This window comes from Phacochoerus africanus, chromosome 15, assembly GCF_016906955.1.
Source record: "Phacochoerus africanus isolate WHEZ1 chromosome 15, ROS_Pafr_v1, whole genome shotgun sequence".
In the NCBI taxonomy this organism is placed as follows: domain Eukaryota; kingdom Metazoa; phylum Chordata; class Mammalia; order Artiodactyla; family Suidae; genus Phacochoerus; species Phacochoerus africanus.
Window position 1 is genome coordinate 82,926,930 of NC_062558.1, and position 21,465 is coordinate 82,948,394.

The window sequence follows — 21,465 nt, forward strand, 5'->3', positions numbered from 1 at the left end:
ATTTAATGAAATCAAGTCAAGCACATTATTTCCCTTATGCCTTTTGAGTTTCACACTGTCCTGGGACAGTCACATCAAATGGGTCTGTTGTGGCCTCACATATTGTAGGGGACATCCCATGCCACCTTTGAACAGATTCCTGAGGTTGTAAACTCTCCTGTCTCCTCTGGTTGTTTCCTTTCCCACTGAATTCCTTTCCTACCCACATTTTTCTGCATCTAGAGCTGATACGAACTGAACTCAGAACACAGCTCCTCGTATTTCTCTAAAACGCCTTTCATGAGGACATCCTGGTAAGAAGGCAGGAGACCTCAGAGCTGGGAACTGGGTGTCCATCTCACTGCTTCTCCCCCCACAGCTTTACTGAGATATAAGTGACATCCAACACTGCATACGTTTAAGGTATTCAAAGAGCTGATTTGATCCACTTAATATATTGCAGAATGATTACCACCAAAACATTAGCTCACACCTCTGTCACATAACATGGTTACCATTTCTTTTCTGTGGCAGGAACATTTAAGACCTACTCTCAGCAATTTTCAAGCACATAATACAGTGCTATGCACTATAATCACCACGCTATCTATTAGATCCCCAGAACTTGTCTTTCAGCCAGAAGTGTGTACCTTTTAACCCCATTCCCCCATCCACCCACCTTCCCACCCTGCCCAGCCCCTGGTAATCACCCTTCTACTCTCTTCTACGAGTCTGGCTTTTGCAGATTCCACATACAGAGATTGTCTTTCTCCAACTTCTCTCACTTAGAGTAGTGTCCTGAAGGTTCACCCAGGTTGCTGCAAATGGCAGGATTTCCTTCGTGTTCATGAATGATATTCCATTGTATATACTGACACACCTTCTTGAGCTATTATTCATCCACTGGTGGACACTTAGGTTGTTTCCATGTCTTGGCTATTGTGTCAGGGCTTGTTACACTGTGCCTGGGCTCACATCTCTTCTGGGGAATGAGTTCCAGGCAAAATTTTCTTCTAAAATTCTCACTCCACACCTTTCACCCCAGCCAAGCACTGCGGGGCTGCTAACTGTTTTTCCCAGAGTCCCCTCTCATTCCCTCACTCCTCCATCCACCACCAACACTGAAATACCTTCCTGTGGAGATAATCTCTCATCGGAACGATCATCTGTTTATTCCCGCCACAAAACTTGTGGAAGGAAACATGCGCTCCCTTAAAGGCTCAGCTCATCTCTCTGCCGACCCTTCCTTCATTCACTTGACTTCACTTAATCGTTTGACAAATACCGCCTGGGCTCCCACCTCATGCCAGGCTTACTGTAGATAACATGCAGAACGGGGCAGCAGAAGGAACCAGGTGAGGACCAGGGCACCTGAAGGCTGGGGGTTGCCCTCGGTCATGCTTGGTCACCCCCCTTGGGCCTCAGGTTCCCCACAGGTAACGGGGCTTTCTTAGGAGTGCCCACTGGTGCAGTGCTATGAGCAATGAATACGGTAGCGCCATAACGACACAGAACGTGGCGTGAGACAACCCATGCTGGCCGAGCTGCACAGACAGGAACAGAGGGCCCTGGGCTGAGGAGACCTTGAGGACAGGACACCCACTTCATAGAGGGTGCAGGTCAGGTGATGCCACTCGGAGGGAGGTTTCTGGGGGGTCGCAGACAAAAACTCAGCATAGCGTAGTTGCTCCTTGAGTTTTTATTCACTGGCTTAGCAGGAACTATTAACAAATAAAGACCCTAGTTTCATATAAACAGTGTCAACCCAAAAAACCTTGTTTCTCTAGGTGGTGGGGAAAAGTATAAAATTCTGAATTTTCATTTCAAATATGGCCCAGGTTAGAGGAACTCAGCCACCTGCAAACCTGGGTGACAGGGAGCCCTGTGAGAGACCAGAGGTTTGGTATCACACACCATCTCTAGGTTTATAAGGAAATGTGGGCTTCTTTTTCTTCCCTGTACCACTGCCTTTCCCCTGATGAGAAGAGAAAGCCAAGGGTCTCTGTGCTTTGGGCCTAAAGCCCAGCTGCAGGCTCTCTGCTGCCCAGACGGGCTTCCCAGGCTGCCTGTGCCAGCAGATCCAGCACCACGTGTCCCAGAAAGAAGCCCAGCCTCCAGTGCTCTCCACCTGAACCTGTCACTGGGGAGCTGGGGAAAAGGCAGAGGTGCAGCTGTCAGAGGTCCAGGCTGAGGAGGTGGAAGGGAGGGCAGGTGGTGCCAACCACGGATGGAGAGGAGAGAGAAGGTGCAGCTTCCAAGACACGGGTGCGCTGAGGACCGCCCTGGCCTCAGGGATAGGTCTGTTTCCAGGAGCTGCCTGGCAAAGGCAGAAGCTTCCTCATGACATCTTGGCTGAATGGTCCACCACTAGGAGTCAGGCCTGCCCCTCGAGTCACCATTTAACAGTCGCTCTCTGAACCTTAGGACTGGCCTTTCTGGAGGGGCTCACCCACTTACTCCAACTGCACTCAGACTGCAGGACTTACAAAAGGGCCAGAGAGAGAGACAAAGACTTGAAGGACACGGAGTTCCATCCCTTATTTAAGGGACAAGCTGCGGCTCCTGCTCTGGGAAGCCTGATGGGACAGGACTGGACTTGGACCCTTACCCCAGAGGTCCACAGGCCCAGCCCCACATGTCCTTGAGTGGTCAAGGGCTAGGATCACATGGTGGCCTCTGAATTTCAAACTCTAGGCCAGCCCCATGGGCCAGGACAGCCAGCACACCCTGAACTGTCTTCCAAAATCAATGAGGGCAACAAAACACCCCTTTGGTTCTATCCTGCCTCTGCCCAGGGCTCATCAAGCAACCTTAGGTCTTCAGGACAGAGGTCACAGCCTCATCTCCATCTGCTCTGTTGTTGCTCAGACCTGTTTCTGGTGTGAGATTGGGAGGCGGATGAGGGTGGGGGATGCAGCACACAGGATCCCGAGATTCATCTAGGCCCTGAACCCATACACGGCCATATGACCTTGTGAAGGTTACCTGGGTGGTCTGGGCCTCAGCTTCCCCATCTGTAAAGGCAGATAACACAAGTGTTGCCCCATCGTGTTGCAGTGAAGAAGAAATGAGGTAAGTCACTAGCTCCGTCCCTCACGCACTGCAGGCGCTCTCATCCCTGCCATAAGCCCGGCCCGGCAGGCCCTCTGTGAAGGCCTAGGCTCAGGACCCTGACCACATGGCCGCAGATGTGAAGGGAAGGCCCAGCACACCCAGGCCCACATGGAGCCCCAGGATCTGTGAGATGCATTACCTGTCCCCCGTGTGCACTTGCCCCGGAGGGAGGAGCTGGTCAGGGTTCAGGCTGCGGGGGGCAGGGTGGGGGGGACTTACTCTCAACAGGGGTGGTTCACATTGCCTTGGTCTAGGGAGAGGCAGAGGAACACGGCGACTATCTGCTCGTGGAGATCTGAGCCCCAGCACCAGGGGGGCCTGGCTTTGCCTGGGAAGGGGCAGTGGGTGGGGAAGGCCCTCCCTGGGGTCTGGGAGCTCTGAGCTGGGGTCCTAGAGAAGAGGAACCTGGCTCCGTTCTACCCAGATGTCTCCAGGGTGCAGCCAGGCTTGGCTCCCGGCAGTCCTAAAACACAAGCTTTTTGGGAACTTCCCATGGGAACTCGCTTCTTCCGAAATGGCCGTAGCACGCTGTCTTCTGGTAGATGGGCTTCTTCAAATCCAAATCTCTGCATGGTCAGAAACGGTCATTTTTAATGGAAAAGGAGCAGAGTTTCTTCCTCTGAATTTGGAGCACAGGAGTCATTAACAGACCATGACAGTCTGTGTGGGGAGTGTTAAATCACTGGAGAGCAATTCCCCACATATTTCCTGTCTCCCGTCCCACCACGTTTTATGAAGCCACTGCTGCTGGCACTTGGTCCAGGGACAGCCCCATCACGCAGATGACACCCAGGAACCAGGATTTGAACTCTGGCCTACTCTCTATGCCACTGACCTGGCCCAGACCAACATCAACAGCACCAAGCTCTGGACAGCAGGGGCAGCATCAGAAAAGAGAGCAGGTGGGGCCAGACCTGCCAACTCAATTCCCAGACATCTTCCTAAGATCCTCCACCTGCCCAAAGATGGCCCCACTGAAGCCAGTGTCTGCTAGGCAGCTGGGACCTGACACAGCTTCCTTCAACCTGAACACCTGCATCTGGGGTTTGTACTGTCCTGGGCCAAGAGCTTGTAGCCACTCCTGCTTCTGGGAGGCTGAGCATCCTTCTTTCTGCTTCCCTTTCTATTGAGCTGAGCACGGAAAGAGGGCCCTGCCCAACCACAAGGGTGGCCCTTTTACCTGACGATGACGCCAGGCCGCAGGTCGAAGTTCTTGTTGACCACATCCAGCAGCTCCCTCTCTGACTTCTGGGAGGTTCCGTAGGTAAAGATGGAAATGGACAGTGGCTCGGCCACGCCAATGGCATAGGACACCTTCCAGAAGGGTGCAGGGTCAGGGGCTGGCCCCTCACAGAGACCCTGATGTCCTCAGGTTGGGGCCGCTGAAGCCACGGCACAACTCCCCAACATGCTCCAGCCCCCCATCTGCCTAGAAACCCCTGTCATCCTCATGGGCAGTTTTGGTACGTGCCCACTCCCCGAAGACTTTTAATTTTCCTCCCCCAGGTTTGCAGGGACTGGCCACAGTGCCCAACACGACACACACAGAGTTACAATCTCTGGCAAAGTGTGGGGCCTTCCCCTAGGCTGGCGTGTCCTTAGTCAGGGCAAAGCTGAGGGCCTGAGCGGGGTGGGGTCCGACCCACCTGCACGAGCACTCTCCGGCAGAGCCCCGCTTTCACCAGGGACTTGGCCACCCAGCGGGCAGCATATGCAGCCGAGCGGTCCACCTTGGTGTAGTCCTTCCCGGAGAAGGCGCCCCCACCGTGTGCCCCCCAGCCGCCGTAGGTGTCCACGATGATCTTGCGGCCAGTGACGCCCGCATCCCCCTGCAGAGGGAAAGGGAGACATAGAGGAAGGACATGGCAGGAGCGGGTGGCCGAAGCACCGTGATGGCCACTGGACCGTAAATTGGAAAGGGTCCCTGAGCTGCTGGGATGGGGGTGGAGGGCATTTTCCAAAGACCCCTTGGCTGGGAGTCAGCCCGAAACCCTGGCCTCTAATCCCAGTTCAGCCACTGACTAGTCACGGAAGTCCAGTCACCTGTCAGAGCCTGCACAGAAAGTGCAAAAGATGGACTAGCTGGGGTCACAGCCTGCTCCTAATGCCTTTGTTTTCAGGAGTCAATCATAGTGGAGAAATCCAAGTACAGGAGGAAACTGCGCTGTGACAAAGACACCCTGGGCTGCAGCCCCGGCTGGTGACGCCCAACAGACATCAAGTTGCCTGTCTCCTCAAGTATCTGCTCTGTGTGATACCAGTCAACCAAGATGTTTTAAAGGTGGAGGTGGGGAGGGGGATCTATGCTAAAAGATGCGGGGATAGTCTGTACACCATGTCCTCCCCATCCCCGCTTAGAGATCCGCAGTTTGCAGCGGCCTGCCTAGGCCCTGAGAAGTCCTGAAGGAAAGCACAGTGAGCGTGCCCATCCTTTCACCCTGGGTTTCTGTACTGCATTTGGTCACAGGGCCCATTATGGGGGCTCTCCTTTGTGGCAACACGTCCACAGCGGAGGTCCCCCAGCAGTGGTCAGCAGCCTCTCGGAGGACCCAGAGCCTCTCCGCTTGCTCAGTCCTACAGCACAGGAGGAAGGGGCAGCCCGTGTCCCCAGCTACAAAACAGCCCCTCCTTAGTGCCCACGGGAGCTGCAGGTCACAAGAGGCAAGGACCGGATAAGCACCCCCTGGACAAGGTCAGTGCCCATGATGGTGAGTTAGCCCCTCAGCAGGGTGAGGTGGCAGCTTGGACACGTGTGAGACGTCTGGAGTGGGAGGGCCAGGCAGCACCACGTGGGAGCCTCCTGGGGACACGCCCCTGATTCCTCCTGCACTGAGGGATACATGGCAGGCTGCACAGAGTGAGCTGACGTGACGTTTCATCCTGGGCCAGACCTGGCTAAGTCACCTCCTGTGGCCCTTGTGCTGGGGAGATAAGCAACCCAGGGGCAAGGACGAATCGGGGCCTCATTCAGAGACAAGGACACACCTGCGGGCCTCCGATGACAAAGCGCCCACTGGGCTGCAGGTGGTAGATGGTGTCCTCATCCAGGTACTGGGCCGGAACCACGGCCTTGATCACCTGCTCCTTCAGGGCCTTGCGCATGTCCTCCAGAGTGATGTCTTCGTTGTGCTGCACGGAGATGACGATGGTGTGGATGCGCACGGGGATGACGGCGCCGTTGTCCTGTGTGTACTGCACTGTCACCTGGCGGTCGGAAGGGTAGGAGGAGTCGTGAAGCCCTGCCCTAGGCTGAGGACACACCACTGCCAGGCACGGGTGCCCAGGAGCAGGCAGGGCTCCCAAGGGCCAGAGGGGCCACTTGTTCTCAAAGGGCCTTTGGTAAAATTTGTCTTGTTTTGCTTTTTACTTTTTAGGGCCACACCCGTGGCATATGGAAGTTCCCAGGCTAGGGGTCGAATCGGAGCTGCAGCTGCTGGCCTACGCCATAGCCACAGCGACCCGGGATCCAAGTCACACCTGTGACCTATACCACAGATCACGGTAAAGCTGGATCCCCAACTCATTGGGTGTGGCCAGGGATAGAACCTGTGTCCTCATGGATACTGGTCAGGTATATTACTGCAGAGCCATATGGGATTCCCAGAAAGTCGATCTCACACATTCTTATATTTGATTCCCCAGTGCTATGAGATGACCACTGTGAGGCATCAGCTATTCCTACACATAATCCCAGTCAGTGCCACCTGGAGACTCAGGTGTCAAAGAGTTTCCTCTCTGTTTGTGACCCACTAGTCTCCACTCCTGTTTTAGAAGGTTCTACGTGCCAGCAAAAGTCCCCTGGGCCAAAGCCCTGTCTTGACCTTCCACGGCCCACGGCCCAGAAATCCCTGCTCCTGCCAAGGAACACAGCAGTCCACAGGCTCCTCAGTGGAGGGTTTCTGCAAGTGTATGGGGCCAGAGGCTTTGCCTCCTAGAGGACAAGTTGAGTGAGTGAGGGGGAGCAGCAAGCTCTGGGTTGCCAGCCTCTGGGTATTTGGGCAAAAGCAAGGAAAAGCAGAGAGCACACAGAGGCAGGAGCCTTTCTGTAGCACCTTGCAGGGCAGGCCACAGGGACAGACCTGGGTTTCACTCCCACCAGCATGGGTCATTTCTGTGCCCATGCTATGCATTACTGAAGAATATTTAAGTCACCCCATCAAGGCAGGCATTATTTATTTTGGGGGGCTCACACTCAGCACATGGAAGTTCCTGAGCCAGGAATTGAACCTGAGGCACGGCAGCGACTGGGGCCACTGAAGTGACAATCCTGGCTCCTTAACCCACTGCACCACAAGGGAACTCCAAGATAGGCATTATTGTCTCTGCTTTACAAATGGGAAAAGCTAGGCTATGAGAAGTGAAACTTGTCTGAAATCACAGGCTACTTACTGAAAAGGCCAAGAGCCAAACTTTGTTTTCCCTGCTGCAAAAGCTTATGTCACTCCCAAGTGGCGCAGACCAAATGCTTCTGCACTCTGTCCCCTACAGACCCTTCGGGGTACACAAGAGCCCAGCATCACAGCCAGATCTGCTTGGCAACAAAGGATAACAGCTTACAGAGTGAGAGGGAAGGAGAGGATGAGAACAGCAGAGAAATTGGTAAAAGAACAAAGACATCAACTAAGCAGGCTACAAGCCATGCCAAAAGTTGTGAGAAGTGGCTTTAAAAACAAGAAAGCTGAGCTTCCAGAATATGAATACTTTGCTCAAGATCATACAGCCAGCAAAGCTGGACTCTGACCTGAAGCTGCGTGGCTTGATAGCAGCAGAAGGCTGTCAGCCAGGACCCTCAATGCTCCAGCCACAGGCCCCATCACTAGGGGTTGAATCGGAGCTGCAGCTGCTGGCCTAAGGCAGCACCCACGGCAGTGTGGATGCACAAGAGCAGTGCCCAGGGGACTTTGAGGGGCATGGGGCCTACGGAAGCACAGCTATGCCAGATGGCCCCGAAGGAACATTGGTCAGCAAGTACAGAACTGTTCCCTATGCCAAGGGCCTCGATGACAGGGCAGCAAAAAGTGCCTCCCTGGGGCTATGCCTGGGGCAATGTCTCTGCCTGCCCAAAGGCCCCTCAGATACTCATCAAACACAGGACTGGTATCCAACTCCTGCTCCATGTCCTGCTTGGTCCAAAGAGTCGCAGGGTGGGGTCCAGAAGAAGGAAAAGAAAGTGCTCACCGCATGATGCCTGATCCCAGTGAGATGGGCAGATGCACACTGTCTGTGCACCCAGAGCAGCCCTTTAATACCAGGCTGCACACACACAGGGCCCTGGGAGAAGGAGCTGCAGGTAAGGGGTTAGGGGGTCCAGAGGGGAGGCTTGGTGATTGCCTCTAGACCAGATCTGCCACATCTGGCCAGAAGAAGGAGAAGTGGTGAGGCCCATCTCGGAGGCTCCAAGCAGAGCCAAGGCAAAGCAGTGGGCCCCGAGCATCGCTCTTATCTCACCATGTCAGCAAGATGTGGGGAAAAGTACACCATGGAAAACACAACTCTGACCAGGTACAAAAATAGCCATCCACACTGCCACTCGGTTCTCAATATCAGCAGCAAGAATTTGCTCAGGTGGAAAGACTCATCCTGTTCTCACAGTCAACACTCCAGTTAGGTAATGAAAATCCTTTATCAGTGGGTATAGAGGAGAAGGCCCAGACACCCTGCCTGGCATAGCTCTGCAGACGTGGCTCAGATTTGGTGTTGCTGTGGCTGTGGTGTAGGATGGCAGCTGTAACTCTGGTTTACCCCTAGCCTCGTGGCGCGAGGCTCAGGGCCTGCCTATGGCAGGAGAGTAAGGCTGACTTCGGTATCCAGAGCAGCATTTGTAAGAGAATTCAGCATCTACAGGCAGGAAGGGAAAGCCTGGAGGCGCCCATCCCCCGCGCTCTGGACTTGGAACTCTTCTGCAAAGAAGCACATACAGGTGGCCTTTCCTATTTCAGCTGGCCTGATATGCAGACCCTCCAGTCCTCACCCTCCGCAGGGGAGAATGAAAGCTGATTCATTCCATTTACTTCCTCTCATCCCTGTTCTAGAATTTCCTTTTCTGTGAATCTCCACCTTGCTTCCCATGATGGCACAGCTCTGGGACCAGAAAGGACAGGGGCAGGAAGGGGCAGGAGGTGGGGGGGGTGGTCAGGATCCTTAAGTTTGGTACCATCACAATCTACCTGCTCATAATCTCAAAGAACAGCTGAGGGAGGCTCCTGCTCCCACTTCCCACCTTGGGAATCGTGTGGATAACATCGCGAGTTCCAAGGAAAGGTTTCTTTGGGCCACAGAGGCACTCCCTTGCCCCAGATACAGCCAGTAGGCCACCTCTGCCCTGTGCAGCCTCACACTTGGGGTGAGGAGGATGCCCTCTGTGCAGCTGGAGTTATGGGACAGAGTCGCATGCACCGTGCTGAGCTGTAAAACGGCAGGTGCCAAATTCCAAAGGCAGGGCAGGGGAGGCCCTGTCTGAGGGTGGTCAGGGAAGAGCATGAGGAGCTGGGAACGATGCCGGCCACCGATGGACAAGTGAGGACCAGAGAGAGACTCCAAGGAAGGCAAAGGGAGGGAGCGCAGGTGCAAAGCACGGAGAAACAAAGGGGAACCTGAGTGAAAGGATCATGAGCGAAGACTGGGGGTGGGGACAGAGGTGGGCAAAGCTGGACGAATATAAAGGGCTTTAAATGCCAGAATAATGAGTGGGGCCTCCCCCACCCCCCAGCAGGAAGCAGAAGGGTGTAGAAGATTCTGAGCAGATATTAGGAAATTAAAAGTAAGCCTAAAGGGAATTAACCAATGTTTCCGGGCAGGGAGAACCTTTGGGAAGACACAGTACTGGTCTTGGCCCTGGCCTGAGAGATGGGCTGGAGCAGAAGTGATGCTTTAGGAGTTCCTGTTGTGGCGCAGCAGAAACAAATCCAACTAGGAACCTTGAGGTTGTGGGTTCGATACCTGGCCTCGTTTAGAGGGTTAAGGATCCAGCATTGCCGTGAGCTGTGGTGTAGGTTGCAGACGTGGCTCAGATTTGGTGTTGCTGTGGCTGTGGTGTAGGCTGGCAGCTGTAACTCCATTTAGACCCCTTAGCCTGGGAACATCCTTATGCCGAGGATGTGGCCCTAAAGAAGGACAAAAGAAAAACAAAAAAAGAAAAAGAAAAAAAAGGGATGCTCGATGCTCTAGAGGGAACCCGGGAGTGCAGGCAGAGTGGAGACAGAGAGGCCTGGGGAAAGCGGGGGCTCCATCCCACTCTCTGCAGCTGAGCAGAGCTCCCGGGGCCCCTGTGTTGGCAGGTGGGTCACACAGAGCTGCAGGTGGAAGATTTGGGAGCAGGTGAAAACTGCATCCACAAGTGTGGGTAGAAAGAAAGAGAGTGTGGAAGAGGAAGTGCCAAGACCCTGCGGGAGTATGGCAGAGGAGCCAGGGACCCAGCAAGACCTGAGGAAAGGGGCCGTCAGGGCCAGCAGGATCAAACAGGATGTGGAAGGTGAAGGTGGCAGGGGGCCTCTGTGTGTGCTAATCCTTGCATCACCACCGGCCTGCAAATACAGACTTTAGTGCGGATTTCATCATTGCCGGGAGTGGAGGTCAGGGCCACTAAGGACGGAGAGTCAGAATCAGTAAAGGTAAAACCTTTTTATAAGAAATGAAGTTAAAAGGCCACAGCAAGCTACAAACAGTACTTGTTCACAAGGTGTTCAAGCTTTGTTTAAAATGTGGAGGCCTGAAAGGCAGTGACCCAAAGTCTGAAACAAGTTACAAAGGAGATTTGTGGCAGGAACTGAGGGATCAGATTACCAGAGTCAATCTATGCTAAGAAGGAAAAAAAAAATTATTGACTGTTCATTTTTCTGTATTTTTGAAATGTTTCATTATAATAAAAATGTTGGGGGTCAGGGAAGAAAACATCTGGAGCTGAAGATTTCTCCAATAAGTGGCTCTTTTGAAAATCAACAATTCTTTGAGTGCCCAAACTGAACGTTTGGATCTTAACAACGAGCAGCATCAAGAGGAAAGGGGGTGCTGAAGGCGTGTGTCTGGAGCCCCTGGGGGGTGGGGGGCTCACCTGCGTCTTGGAGTCAGGCCTCAGCCAGGGCAGCAGCCCTGAACGCCGCAGGGCCGCCATGCGGGCGTTGAGTCTGTGCGCCAGGATGATGGTGAGGGGCATGCATTCCTCCGTCTCATCCGTGGCGTAGCCGAACATCAGGCCCTGCAGTGAACACCTGCATCAGACCTCAGGGGGTACCTCTCCTCAAATCTAAAGCTCCGCTGATCCTCCATCCTCGAGTGCACACAGCATCTGCACTGGGCACCCACGATGGGAAGACATGGTCCCCGACCCCAGTTCTCTAGGAGGGGAGACAAGCTGACCACTGCCCCCCAACTTGATGCCCTGAAGAAGGGGTGCATCACCACCCCAGGCATGGTGGGGGGGGGTCTAACCTACAGAGCAAATCATCTGTCATTATGCATGAACGTCCCCCGCTAGCCCCTTGACACAGAGGACACTGCACTGCCATCCTGACACAACGCCCACACTAAGCATCTAGTGACCTGATCGCCGGCACCAACATCTTCTTCATTTCTGTCCAGATGGACGCACTGGGCGATATCCGGGGACTGCTGCTCCAGAGCCACCAGCACATTGCAGGTCTTGAAGTCAAAGCCTTGAAGTCAAAGCACAAGGACAGCAGGCCTGAGTGGGGAGTCCTCAGGCAGAGGGAGGCTGCAAGCTCCTGGGGGATGGCTGGGCACCTGACAGGTCCAGGTGGGTGGTCTCTAACTAACTGCCATCAGTCTGGGCCCAGAGCTGAGGCCCTGGATGGGGAAGACTAGTATCTCGCCCATCCTCTCTCAGGGAACTCTTTAGTCACAAAAAAAATCCTCCACAGTGTATTAAACTATACTTCCATTAATAATATATGACCTACACAGAACTGTAGTATGAAAACCAGGTAATAGCTATAGCTGCTCTAGCCCTGCCCCCAAAGCCTCTCCCAGAGGCACTTGCTGGGACCCAGGTTGAAAATCTCTGCACTGAGTGAGCACCCTCCCAACTGTGCAGAAGCCCAGCTGCATGCAGAATCCAAGTATCAAATATACCGAACAAAGCGGTACATGTGAGCCATCCAGAGACACTCCCAGAGCCAGGGTCCCCTGACCCCGAGATGTGCACAGGGCCTGGAACAAAGTGGAAAACCACACCTCTGGAGGCCAAGGCCCCCTCAGTCCACCTCAAAGCTTGGACACAGAGGTGGAGGCTGGTTCCCCCCCAGGAGGGGCACAATGGGCAGGGAACTGGGACATGGATGTCTTGGTAGTAGCAGCGCAGGCCAAAGAGCTGTGTAGACAGCAGGTTCTTCCGCCTTCCGTCCTCATGGCCTTCCTGGGCTCAGCTATGGGATGGATGTGAAGAAGGACCTAAAGTGCAGAGGCCTTGGAGTTCCCGTCGTGGCGCAGTGGTTAACGAATCCGACTAGGAACCATGAGGTTGCGGGTTCAGTCCCTGCACTTGCTCAGTGAGCGTTGCCGTGAGCTGTGGTGTAGGTTGCAGACACGGCTTGGATCCCGCGTTGCTGTGGCTCTGGCGTAGGCCAGTGGCTACAGCTCCGATTCGACCCCTATCCTGGGAACCTCCATATGCCGCGGGAGCGGCCCAAGAAATAGCAACAACAACAACAACAACAACAATAACAACAACAACAAAAGACAAAAAATAAAAATAAATAAATAAATAAATAAAGTGCAGAGGCCACACCTGAAGGTCAAGTCTCAGTGACAAGCTGACTGTCACCCTCTTTCCAGTCTGTTCTCCTACCCACGTGGCCAGAATGGACTTACTAAAACAAACAAAACCACAACAAAACCTAGATTCAATCTATCGTTTAGGTACATGCTTCAAGTGGGGACCTACTGCCACATGAAGTAATCTTCCTTTTCCACTTTCACTAGGTCTCTCTGCCCAGAATGCTCCTCCTCTGACCCCCATCCTCCCATCCACAAATCCAGCTAGCTCTCAGTAAACGTCCTTGGACACCCCCTGCCCCAGCTCCTCACCCCCTGCCACGAATTGTCGCTGGGCACCTCAAACTGCATCACTTAATGCCTGGTCCATCCGGTGCAGGCGCCCTGACAAGCTCAGCCCATGAAACGCAGCCCTCAGCAGGGCTGGGCTTGCTTCTGGTTCTCCCCTTCCAGGGGACATTACGCTTCCAGAGACATTTTCCTGCTGCCTAACGCAGGACAAAGATTGCTTGGGAATAAGGTCTAAATGTACATAAACAAGTCAGCCCTTCCTGGTAGAGCAGGGTGAGGGCTCTGCACGGTAACGTGTCAGGAGGCTGCTGCTCTAGGACACCGTGTTTTCTCTGTGGATGCCCCTGAGTGCTGGCTGAGAGAACCACCCTGTACTCACTGGTTCTCTCCCCAGATTCTTGACACATCCTCAAAACTTTCAGGTGCTCAGGGGAGTCCTTTGGGTGAGCTGCTGGGAGCTTCTGCATGCCCCATCCTCACATGGAGAGGGACTCTGTCACTTATAAAGATGTGAGCATCGCCCCCCCACCCCCTGCCCCACAAAGATGCCACCTATCACCCCAAACAACCAATGTTTGTCAGTGGAATGTCAGTGTACACCGGCCCTAGCATCTGGCCCTCTCAGCCTGACCTTCTGCCAGCCTGGTCCTAGATGTGGGAGTCTGCTTCAAGGGCCTCAGTTCTCTCTGGCTCCTACCTCCACCCAATCACAGGGCTCCTCCTCAACCCCTGCTGGGGCCCAGGCCCCTTCTCTGGGTTGTAGGCTCCCACACTGCCTGCCTCTGGAGCACCCGGGCCAGCCGATCTCTTCCTCGTGCTTTCAGCACCAGTTCTGCATCGAGTCAGCTTCTTCTTTGTCTATGCTAGGAAGTGGCATAGCATAGTAGTAAGTGCAGGAGTCCCAACCCAGGCAGCCACTTACGACTGTGTCACCTTATACAAGTCATCTCCATCTCTAAGCCTGAAGTGCCTCATCTGCCTAAGAAGCAGAGCAGAGTTCCTTCAACAATTAGGTAAGAAGACAGACACACAGAGACCAGCCCCAGTGACCGGCAGAAAACAGGTACCGGGCAGAAGGCAGCTCCTTTTACTCGGAGCTTCTCTCTCTTCCAAAGCTTCAAGAAGCCAGGACCTTAAATAAGACCAGAGTCAGCAATGGATGGATGGGGCTGGTCTACCCTGCTGCCAAGGCTCATACTGTGAGCCCTGGACCCTGACTGGTGGGCCTAGGAGTGTTTTTCCTCCTGGCGGTCTCTGCTCTTCCAGAAGACCACAAGCCTCAGGTGGGATTCAGCCTTGGGGGCCCTGCCCTCACCCTTGGCGGAATCGTCGTAGCCAATGTGCTTGATGGTGTCTCTGACCACCCGCTGGTAGTCCACCATGGCCATGGACGTGATCTCACCGCACAGCAGCACCATGCCTGTCTTACACACCGTCTCTGTGAGGGAGGGAAGGAGACAGGTTAGTGGCCACCTGCTCTGTACCTGGACCTCTCACAGTGCTGAGAAAGAGACAGAAAACCATGATGCTAATACAGAGAGTAAGTCCTGGCACAACTGCTGACCATCTCCTCATGCTGCCTGGAGAACTATGCTTTGGAAAGAAATGGTCACACTTGAGTTTTTATAGCCCATACTTACTGCTTGTGCAATCTTCAACTACTTATTTAGCCTCAGCTGGTAGCTGGAGATAATCATAAGACTGCTGTGTGGATTAAAATGAGGCAATGGCTGTATGCAGGTATCGTAAAGAATGCAGCCAATGTGTGGGGAGGCCTCTCCTGCTTCCTTATTGCTAAACCTTCACTGCGGGCTTTAGGGGGTAGGGTCCTGAGCAAAGAATCAAGGTAGGCTATTTACAAAGATGTCAGGGTGAAGTCTTCCATTAGAGGGGCATGGGTCTCTACAGTGTCAGTAGGTATGGCCCTGGAGAGGGAAGGGTAGGTCTGTAGTGGACAGCCAGAAGAGCAGGGCTCTGGTCTCCATGCCGAGACCCCTACCCCGTGACCCTGGCCAAGGCACCAGTTCAGCTGCACCCAAGATCCCCTCAGTAAAGTGAGGGGGTTAGACCTTTCTGCTGTGCCAAGGGCTTCAACACAGGCATAGGTTTCAAAGCTCAGCCCATTTAGGCCTCCAGCAGGAGGGATCGGGTATTTCTTACCACAGGCCACCTTGGCATTGGGGTCCTGCTTGAGATGGGCGTCCAGCACTGCATCGCTGATCTGGTCACAGATCTTGTCTGGGCAAGAATGAACATGTATAAGAATCACAGGAATATTAAGCCTAACAAACTGAAATGTTAAAATAATTAGATATTTTGTCACTTTACATATCCATCTACCTAAAAGGACACTTTTCAAATAGAAGAAATTATAACTTTTTTTGGAAACTTTTATTTCTTCCCACTTTATGTATATTATATAAAGTCATGGCATTCCCTAAAAAAAGAAATAGATTCCAAAACCAGTTATAAGAGCATAGAGAAATTCAAACACACACACACACACACACACGTATTCTTCTAACTAAAAAGTATCTTGTTCCTCATCATATTCCTTTTAATTCTAATGTCAAGAAAAGTCCTAGAAACAGAATTTAAATTACTAACTAACAAAGTCAGTAAAATTAGGTGCCAAGAGGTAAAATAGGATGGGAGAGACAGATGCATTGTACTACAGGTTCCACAAGCTACAGTGAGCTGTGTACAAAACACCACACCCAGTTCTGTGACTCCACCTGCAAGAATGCTAAGATACCCTCTGTACATCACTGCCATGGCTGCTTTGCAGAACACTTCCACATGCAGCTCTCAGATCCTCCCCATCACTCAGCCTCCTGAAGGCCAGATGCTCCAAGAGCTGGGTTTGACCTCCCCAATCAAAGTGGGAGTGACAAGAGTCCGACACGAGATGACATTTGATCTTATTCTTCTACTATTTGCCTTGAAGACAAGTATATATTTGCTGCACAGCAGAAATTGACAGAACATTGTAGATCAATATAATAAAAAATAAAAAAAAGACTCCCCATGGTGGAGCATGTAGACACTGTAGCTGCCAATGTACACAAACTCAGAAATAAAAGTGACATCTATTTACACATATTACATCTCATTCAGTGTTCAAAATACCCAAAGAGTCTACTCCTAGTATATTAATAAGTTTTCCCCCAGCTTTATTGAGGTATATGTACACCAAAATGTGCATATAATTAACATATACAATTTGGTGTGAGTTTAGTCATATGTACATACTTGTGTTACCAATCACCACAGTCAAGGTTTAATACACATCCATCGCCTCCAAAAGTTTCCTTGTGTCCCTCTTATTTTCCCTAAGTTTCTTAATTAAGAATCCATGTCCAGGAGTTCCCATTGTGGTGCAGTGGAAATGAATCCAACTAAGAACCGCGAGGTTGCAGGTTCGATCCCTGGCCTCGCTCAGTGGGTTAAGGATCTGGTGTTGCCGTGAGCTGTGGTGTAGGTCGCAGATGCTGCTCGGATCTGGCATTGCTGTGGCTGTGGTGTAGGCTGGAGGCTACAGTTCCAATTAGACCTCTAGCCTGGGAACCGCCATACGCCACAGGTGTAACCCTAAAAAGACAAAAAAAAAAAAAAATCCACATCCAGAATCAAGTACTTCTGCTCTTGAAACTGCAAGTCCTATAATAAAAAAGCTAGTTAATCTGAAGATGAATTCTCTAATCTTTCCTTCAGAAACTACTACTAAAATATATTTGAGTTTTTCTATCTTCCTGCTGGTGGCAGATCTGTTATAAATCTAGGTTTGTTTGAGTCCAGGCCTCACTACCAGGGAAGGCCTCCTGCTGCCCAAACATCCACTTTAGACTCAGCCATCAGGGCTCCTAGGAGCTACTCACATGCTGACTACAGATGACTCTACTTGTTGAAAGAAAATGGGTCACAAGTTCCCAATGCACAGAGGGAAATGGGGTAAGGGATATTAGGGATAAAACCGTAAGTTGAGCAAGGATATTAAATTAGCTCCACAGACTAAGGTAACACCTTAGGAGGTCCTTTCTGAACATAGCTTGAGGTTTTTGAAATTTCTATCAATATCACTTAGTAGCCTTAAAGTGGCCAATAGCTGGTTTTCTTGGAAGTTGAAAAAGAAGCATTTATTTTATCTTTCTGATGGAGAGGAATTTAGCACTGGAATGACAAACAGAAAGTCACCAAGGAAACTGTCTTACATGGACGGTTAATTTATAGTGGCAAGTGAAAGGAAATCAGATTGAAGGGCTGACATTAAGTAGACAGAATAGCCAATCAGTTGACTGGAATTTTCATTCTCTGTCCACTGAGCACATTGCTCTGTATACAATGGGACCACTGGCCACTGTGTGACAAAGAACCCACGTCCTCCAGGTGGACCAAGTCCTATATATGGCCGTTTCCTAACCTGCATGAGGCCTTCATAAGCCATGGAGCTGTCTGGAATGTGTCATACGGAGCAATGGATCTGTGATTACGAGAAAAGTAAACCTAGAAACTTCATAAAGTCATGCCAAGTCACATATAAAACTCAGTTTAAGCCAAGGTTTCGTCAGCGTAATATTGGCATTTGGGGCTAGAAAATTCGTTGTTGTGGGGGACAGTCTTGCACATTCGGGGTGTTTAGAAACATTCCAGACCTCTGTCCACTAAATGCCAGGATCACCCCCCACCCAGCAAAAATGTTTCCAGGCATTACAAAATGCCCTTGGGGGAAAAGGGGCAAAACTGCCCCCAGGTGAGAACCAGCAGCTAAAGCAAATGGGAGAAGCAGTACACTGAGTTATCTAAAGCTGAGTTGCAAACTGTGAGAGTTAAAAGTTCTCTGGCAAAGAACAAGGATGAGGAAGATGACAAAAAGTTAGACTCGGTGATGATGAGTTACCAGAAACTTCAAATACTCCAATGAATTTTGAAGAAGTGCTTAAATGCATAAATCAGTGTGTCTGGCCCAGGGTTCTCCTCGACTCATGGTTCCCAGTGTGTGGCTCCCACACCAGCAGCATCAGCATCTCCTGGGAACTTACTAAGAACACAAATTCTGGAGCCTCACCCAAAACCTACTGAGAAACTCTGGAGGTGGGGCCCAGCACTGTATTCTAACAAGCCTGCTGGGCAATGCTGATGTACCCTGAAGTCTGAGAACCACTGTCCTAGAAACTTGAGGCTCTGATCGTGGTCTTCACAGCTACACAGAAGCCTCTCTCATTCCCCCACATCACAGTCCACTGACCTTACAGAGACCAAAAAAAAAAAAAAAAAAAAAATCTGGGATTTTCTTCAAGGACCTAGAGATCTGTCTCAGCACCTAGTAGAAGGCACTGCCACTCATTTTTAAACTAGGCACAAGATTTATGTGCAAAACTTGGTGACCCATGGTCTTATCTGTGGGAACATTCTCTATTGACTTAAGCTGCTCATTGATAATAGATTAAAGCCTTAGTCAAAAAAAAATCTCAATATATAATGTTTATATCTGATGAGACGTTTTATGTGTATGACTTATTTATCAACCAACTGCACATTCTCTGTTGCAACCCCATTATGTGGAGATACTGGTGGTGGGCAGCAACGTGGACCTGCGGCTTCTTTAACTTACAATCCCTTATTTGCATTACAGGTGACTATTTTACAAAACTGCAAATTAATAGAATAAAAAAATATTTCATACTGCTCCTCCCCAGATCCCTAATAGTAACTAACCCCAAATTTTTTCAGACCTTTAATAACAGTGAACCCCACCCCATACAGGTCATAATCCATCCAGGACAACCCACTTACCCGGGTGCCCCTCTCCCACAGATTCTGATGTGAACATGAAGGCTCCTTCTTCGCTTAGAGAATGGTCGCACAAGCCATCCACGGGTCCATTCATCTCTTCACACTTCTCCACTCAGCTTCTTCTAGGTAGGTTTTAAGGCTGGAACTCTGCCTGATTTTTGTTTTGTTTTGTTTTGTTTTCTCTCCTTTAAAGCCAATAGGCTCGTCTTGGGCAGAACCACAGGGCTCACTTCTGCCTAAGTGCCCGTGAGCACGTGAGAGCCAGGTGAAGATGGGTGAGAAGGGAGGGACTGGAGACGGATGTGTCACTCCCTCCAACTGGTCAGAGCTTGCTCCTGAGTGACTCCTATATATGGAAAAGTGAAAGTGCCTGAATAATCATGTGAGAAAATTGGAGGAGTCCATTTCCTGGCAAGGGGGGTCTTCTTACCTTGAGGAATTTCAGCCCTTAGCTCTGATCTTCCAAGCCCTAAGCATGTGGTCAACGCATGGCAAAGAAGGCTGGATAGATCCTGCAGAACTGAAGCTCCTTGGGGACTCTGCTTTAGTTCTGCAGCTAATCTCCACGGTGCTCCAAGGTTAACAGCCCACGTTGGAGGGTGGGGGTCTGTGGTTGCTCAGGGATACACACAGGAAGTAAGAAACTCCTTCCCAGAGATATGGTTTAGGCTAAGATTACAACACAGGGTGGCCTTTGCTCTTGGGTGCCCTGCCTCCTCCCCCACACCTTGTCTGGATTGGGCTCTTCTCCTTCTACCTTCCCAGAGCAAGAGCATGCACCTGTATTCTGAGTCAGCTTGGATGTTACACAACAGATTCATTTAGAGGAAAAGCTTTTGAGCCCACATTTTTCTGCTAATAGAAATCACGTAAACTGTCAACTTCTCTAAGACGCTGGCAGTCACATTAACAAGCAAGATGTTAAAAAAGTATCTGAATGGGTTACAAAGAACAATGATTTTTGGGAAAGGATTCTTGAGAGGCAGATTCATTATGGGGAAATTATCAGGGTCCAGGTTCCCAATGCTTCCATATGATACAGTAGACACCTATATATTAGGTCCTATATACTTGATAAACAGCCTGCTCACATGACTCCTGCATTATTTTTCCTTTGACCAAGAAAAGAAATAGGATTACATCCTGAACCAATTCCTGCACTAACTGACAGCATCTTTCACTTCACTCTCTCCCACTCTCAGATCTAGCTGCATCCTCAGGCCCAGGGAACAATAGGGAATTGAGATCACGAAGAATGAGAATGGGTGGAGAAACTGGTTCCACTAGAATGCAATAAAAAGCAATCAACCGAAACCTCATGTATCAAACACTGGACTGTGGGAAGCAAAAGGTAGGATGCAACTGCCCCAACCAACAGTTCTGGTAACCAAATCCTCTCTGTACTTATGAGTATTTAAAAAAATTTTTCCAGTGTTCCAAATCTTGAATTTTCCAGCTGGTCAACAGTAGCAGCACTATCCATCCAGGGAATTAAAACCATATTAAAGTGACTTCTTCTATGATAAAGTAACAGATTTTTACATATACATATTTAATCAGAGGCATGTAAAAAAGAATGAGCTGCAATGATCATGTACAAGACTGCAGAAAGTTCAAAGACAACAAGGCCACTGGGAAGGGGTGGAAAAATGAAGAAACAAATAGGGACTTTAGACAACATAGCCTTGTCCCTGTCAACACACAGGAATCCCTCCTGTTTGCACGTAAATATTTCAACATCACTGTCCCTTTGTAAATTTCTTCTGGGTACACTGGTTTCAAACCTGGAGGTAATGTGAGCTAATGTTTAATGTGAACTACAGACCTAGCTTACCCTAGCAGTTACAACTATAGCCATTATGTTCTAAATGTGCTTTAAGAGCAAGATGAAGCATCAAGTATTCATCAAGCTTCCTAGAGCAAGCAAGAAGTCAGAAAACAAAGCAGCCTAAGTGCCCTCTGAATTCCAAAATGAATAACAGCATTCCACGTTGAAGAGGCATGGGGTCAGGGGGGAAGGTGGGGGTAGAGGAGACGATGTCCTATCCAGAGAAATGTCCCTCTCAGAAACTTCTGCAGTCTGGACACAAATTCAGAGGGAAGGAACTGGAGGGCACCTAGATGGGTATCCATCTCACATGAGTCTCATATGACATCGCTACTAAATATTAGGCCACCACATACTTTTTCAGCAGATAAATATTAACAAGAAGTGCACTGAACATAGTGTTTAGGGGTGCAGGCTTCGTGGCTGGAGTCATGTTTTGCCTCTCACCTACTATGAAACCTGGGGTGGGCTTCCTAACTTCTCTAGGCTGCTATTTCCTCACCTTTAAAGTGGATTAAATAACTGCCTACCTTGTAGCATTGTTGTAAAAATTATATGAGGTCACACAGGTATGATGAATATTGAGCATAGTGCTAGAACACAGTAAGAGTTTAATAAACTATTACCTAAGTACATTTTATGTACATATACATGATTTTCTTCTCAAAAACAAAAAACAACGTTGACGTTACTGGCATCTTCTTTTTTTCACAACATACTATGGTTCTCTT

At 50.5% G+C, this 21,465-nt stretch overlaps 1 protein-coding gene across 1 annotated transcript; it reads right to left on the reverse strand.

The window, feature by feature from the left end:
- Positions 1-1,660: 1,660 nt before the first annotated feature.
- MAT1A (methionine adenosyltransferase 1A) lies at positions 1,661-19,537 on the reverse strand. The gene is made up of 9 exons (XM_047762245.1): positions 18,907-19,537; positions 15,274-15,351; positions 14,429-14,551; positions 11,632-11,744; positions 11,144-11,287; positions 6,079-6,297; positions 4,740-4,922; positions 4,274-4,407; positions 1,661-3,659 (listed from the first exon to the last, which is right to left on the reverse strand). The coding sequence occupies exons 1-9, from the start codon at positions 18,998-19,000 to the stop codon at positions 3,557-3,559; spliced, it is 1,191 nt and encodes a 396-aa protein (XP_047618201.1). The 5' UTR covers positions 19,001-19,537; the 3' UTR covers positions 1,661-3,556.
- Positions 19,538-21,465: the final 1,928 nt, after the last annotated feature.

What these genes read in the sequence shown, in the direction of transcription:
- MAT1A (XM_047762245.1), bottom strand. Translation starts at nt 19,000, where the DNA reads ATGAATGGACCCGTGGATGGCTTGTGCGACCATTCTCTAAGCGAAGAA. An exon ending in GGCCTGACTCCAAGACGCAG is followed by an intron (nt 6,298 to 11,143) that starts GTGAGCCCCCCA and finishes TCCGACCGCCAG; the next exon opens with GTGACAGTGCAGTACACACA. An exon ending in TTGTCATCGGAGGCCCGCAG is followed by an intron (nt 4,923 to 6,078) that starts GTGTGTCCTTGT and finishes TTCCCTCTGCAG; the next exon opens with GGGGATGCGGGCGTCACTGG.